The sequence below is a fragment of the Phragmites australis genome, chromosome 3 (assembly GCF_958298935.1).
Source record: "Phragmites australis chromosome 3, lpPhrAust1.1, whole genome shotgun sequence".
In the NCBI taxonomy this organism is placed as follows: domain Eukaryota; kingdom Viridiplantae; phylum Streptophyta; class Magnoliopsida; order Poales; family Poaceae; genus Phragmites; species Phragmites australis.
In genome coordinates this window covers 2,207,326-2,211,487 of record NC_084923.1, presented here as the reverse complement: position 1 = coordinate 2,211,487, position 4,162 = coordinate 2,207,326, and the positions used below count along the sequence as shown (strand labels likewise).

At 46.2% G+C, this 4,162-nt stretch overlaps 1 protein-coding gene across 1 annotated transcript; it reads right to left on the bottom strand.

Annotated features, from left to right (window-relative positions):
• Window positions 1-543: 543 nt before the first annotated feature.
• On the bottom strand, window positions 544-3,942 carry LOC133912781 (protein DJ-1 homolog D-like). The gene is made up of 3 exons (XM_062355689.1): window positions 3,854-3,942; window positions 1,117-1,318; window positions 544-732 (listed from the first exon to the last, which is right to left on the bottom strand). The coding sequence occupies exons 1-3, from the start codon at window positions 3,940-3,942 to the stop codon at window positions 544-546; spliced, it is 480 nt and encodes a 159-aa protein (XP_062211673.1).
• Between the last annotated feature and the right edge of the window lie 220 nt (window positions 3,943-4,162).

Sequence of the window (4,162 nt, the reverse complement as noted above, 5' to 3'; positions counted from 1 at the left end):
CTGATAGTTGTATTCACTGCGAGCGTGGCAGCAGTGGAATAATGATTTCAAAATTTGTTGCTGAATAATCAACCTCGTCCACGGAAGTGGAATCATATAAAGTGTGTGTCGATGTTACTGAGTGAGTTGTATGAGTCCTCGTCTAAAATAAGTTGGGTCCGTTTGGGTCTGTTCTTTCACCCGGCAGTATCCCCAGACAAACGGTCCACCCGGAGCAGTAGGCCATGTACCCGCGCACAGTCGCGTATAGCATGATACTCCTATAACCCAGTACATTGACCGTGCATTACTGTACACAAAACAATTATATTTCAGACACCATACACTAAGCATACGAATTTGCAAAAATAGAACAGTAAAACATTCTAACATTTTATCAAACTTACAGATGATATTGCTTTCTATTAAAAAAAGAAGTTTTACGTAGAAGAACATCACCATCAACTATTGTACATTAGTATAGTATGAGTATCATCTGTATGCAAGTCCAAAGCTACACCATCATGTGCCCAAGAATGACGGGACTGGGAGCTCTCTTATCCTTCAGAAGCAATCCTTGACACCGAGCAAAGCCATGAGCTGGGAAACGAACTTCGGGTGCCCGGGCCAAGCGACACCAGTCACAAGATTGCCATCGGTGAAGCAGCGGTCGATGGGGTTAGGCTGCAGCCAGGTTGCGCCTCCAAGCACCACGTTGAGCTTGACAGCCGGGTATGCCATGCATTTCTTCCCCTGCGCATCACCCAACAAGGAAGCATCGGTGCACATTTCGACCAAGTTTTTATTTTAAGTGGCTGCGAGACCATGGAATGCATCCTTAAGCTAACGAGAATAAGATGGTAAACTGGTAAAAAAAAGATTTACATCGTCCATCTGGTGTTTGGCTATCATCCTTTGCTAAAGTCAGAAGCTCACAAGATTCAAAATTGCAATCTTCTTTTGTTCGAAGCAATAACGTCCTTTATTTGGTGTTTGGCTACCATCCTTTGCTAAAGTCATTTATCTAGAATATGTCGAAACAACTGAACAAAGAGAGACATCTAGAGCTAGTCTGCAGTGCATATCAAAAGGAAGAAATGAATGTAGAATAATGATACAATATCAATCTTGATGTACCTTAAGGACTCCAGCAGCAGATAAAATCTGTTGGCCGTGGCAGATGGATGCAATTGGCTTTCCTTTATCCACGAAGCCCTTCATCAAGCTAATGACTTCATCATTCAGTGCCAGATACTCAGGATCCCGTCCGCCAGGAAGTACAAGAGCATCATAGCTTGAAGCATCCACACTATCAAATGATGCTGTCATCCATGTAATCCTATTAACCATGTGAGTAAGCAAAAAAAATGTTCAGAAAGGTGGTAATTATTTGTGACACATGATGGAAACAGTGATCCATAATATGAATTAAATTGACTGAGGAAGCCTGTTTGACTGCAGACTATATATTGAAGGAATATGTTATCAATATCACCCCATGTATGCAATTAAAGAACAAAGGCAGTTAAGAGGTATATATGGATGTGGAAAGACTTCTTATGAGAGAGAACATGGATTGTCAATGTATACCCCACAGAGGAACAATATTCTCTTGTTTGAGCCTGCCACAGAGCCTCCAAGTGCTTTGACAAACAGGCTGATGAATTCAGGATGAGAATCATAAGTAGCTGCAGTAATGAGATTGCCATCAACAGCGCATTTACCATGGTATCAGGTTCTTCCCACTTAGCACCAGCAGCAACCAAAACTGGTTTAACAGCTGGATATGGCGATATGCGGCGCAGGTACGGTTATGGACTACTCCTGCTGCTAGCAAAATCAACTGTCCATGTCAAACTGATGCGATAGGCTTCTTAGCATCAGAGAACTTTCTAACTAAGTCAAGAACTTTTTCATCCATTGCAAGGTATACTTGTGCACGGCCTCCAGGAAATAATTACCAATCCATCATATACATTTGCACCAAAACATGAGGGAGAGAGAGAGGAGGAGGAGGAATGTGGAGGTTAGGGACATTAGATCGGGAGGCGGTTTGCACTCGATGCGGTTTCAATCGGGAAGGATAAGATGTAGGACTGGTTTTTTTTTCTAGTTTTTATTTATTACTAGGTGGGAAGGGATTTAGGGGAAACTGGTTTTTTATTCGGTGAGGTTCCGAGGAGGGAGCGACAAGGTAGTAGGGCCGGTCTAGGGCAGTAGAGAACGGGGGGCAAAATCGGGAGAAGAGGGAAGGGCACAACTATAAAAGTGGGTAGAGATTAGTTTTTTGGTTTTTTATTAGAACATGGTTTTTTATTAGATAGGATGGTGGAGAGAATGTGATATAGGTGACGCATGAACCAACTTTTGTTTTACTAGTAGTGGGGTTGTATGTGCGTGGCACGGCTGCGAGGAACCAGCACTAAGGGTGTGCTACGAGATGCGACCGTGTGGAGATGTCGGCTCAGTAAGCCTCGATGGGCGTTGGCTCAATCTGTGCATGTGGGCTGCTCGGCGTAGCTGCAGCCTAGGTACAGGTACGGGAGGCGGTCGACGTGCGAATGGCGCGCTAGGCTAGGCAGGCACGCGAGACGCAGAGGTGAAACGTGGGAGCTGGAATTCCGGGAGTGGAACAGGACGCTCTACATCTTTTTTAAGTAGTACATAATCAGAGACTTTGTTTGGAATGGGTACCTAGAAATCTCTCTCACACATGTCGGTCTGTGCTTGCCTTTTCTCTTCCATCTCTTTACGACCTAGGCCCACACGCTTTGGATCCCATCTCCTACCTCTAGCTGAGCCATAGTAGAGCAGCCGCCTCCTCTATCTCCATGAACCGAAACCAAAATAGCTCCCAAAAATCCATCTGATCCAACCTCCATACGAGTCAAAGTCTATCTGGAATCTCTCAAACCGATTCCTAACCAATTTTATCTCCAGCTGAGTCAATTTAAATGCAAATTAGATAGAGCTTCGACCAGTTGAATCCCTGAAATCGCAACAAACTCGATCTTGTTTCTTCATATGGAACTATCATCCATCATCCTCGATCTACCAGAGGGGGAGGCACATATGGAGATGAAGGTCGCAGGCCCTGCTGCAAAGCTACCACCGTGTGCTGCTGTCACCTAGAGAAGAGGAGAGTCGAAGCCTTTGCTGCCGAGCGCGCCATCACTCCCTGTCGCTACCTGCTTAGAAGAACGGGCGGGGGCCCGTCGCACCGGAGCCCCTCATGGCCATGCTCGGCCTCTGCTACAAACACCTATAGAAGGGGGTGCAGATGAGGGAGGGGGAGACCGAGACCTTGCTGCCATTGGGAAGGGGATGGGGAAGAGGGACTCGGGAATAAAGGGGAGGAGGCGGTCCAACAGCGACACGTCGAGCAGGAGCGGAGAGGGGTGGGCCGGTGGTGGTGGAGTGCGGTGAGGAGCGTGAAGGCCGGGGAGAGGGTCGGGAGGGAGGCAAGGTGGGCAGCAAGGGAGAGGAGATGGAGGCGCTCCAGGGAGTCGGGAGGAGGAGCACGGCAGAGAGGAGGCGGTCGTGATGGAGATGTGGCCTGTGGAGAGGAGGCACGGGATGAGCACAGAGATGGCGTCAAGGTCAAACTGGGAGAGCAGTTCCAGCGGGGGTTTGGATGGTGCAGCAGTGATTAAGGTGGGTAATCTCTATAAAGTTTAGGGGCAGTCTGCAGGATGCGGAAGCAGAACGTCCTGCCTGTCTTGGAATGATCATTACATATTTTTTAAGTTGTTGAGATAGAGTAGAGATTGTAACAGTGTGTGGCAACATGTTGTTCATGCAAGATTTGGCTAAAGAAAGCAGTGAGCTCCTGCTTGCAGGTCTCATCGTTGCTGGTGGTGCCGAAGCCAGGGACTTGTTCGCGGCCTCGATGAAAGCATCATAAGTGTAGAACACGTCGTTGCAGTCGTTGTCGCCGCGGTGGCTGAGCATTCTCTTGGACATCGACCGTGTGATGACTCTTTAGAAATCTGATTTTTTTTATAGAGTTAGATTATAGTATCCTCTACACTATTTCTTTAAAAAAAATTATAACTATTTCTATAGTGTTTTAATTTTAAGAGCATGAGAACGCTATATTTTTATTTATTTATTAACATGTCATTCGCTGGAAGGACGAGATGTTTAGTTTATAAACATATCTTCCATAAAAGGGTGGTAGTTT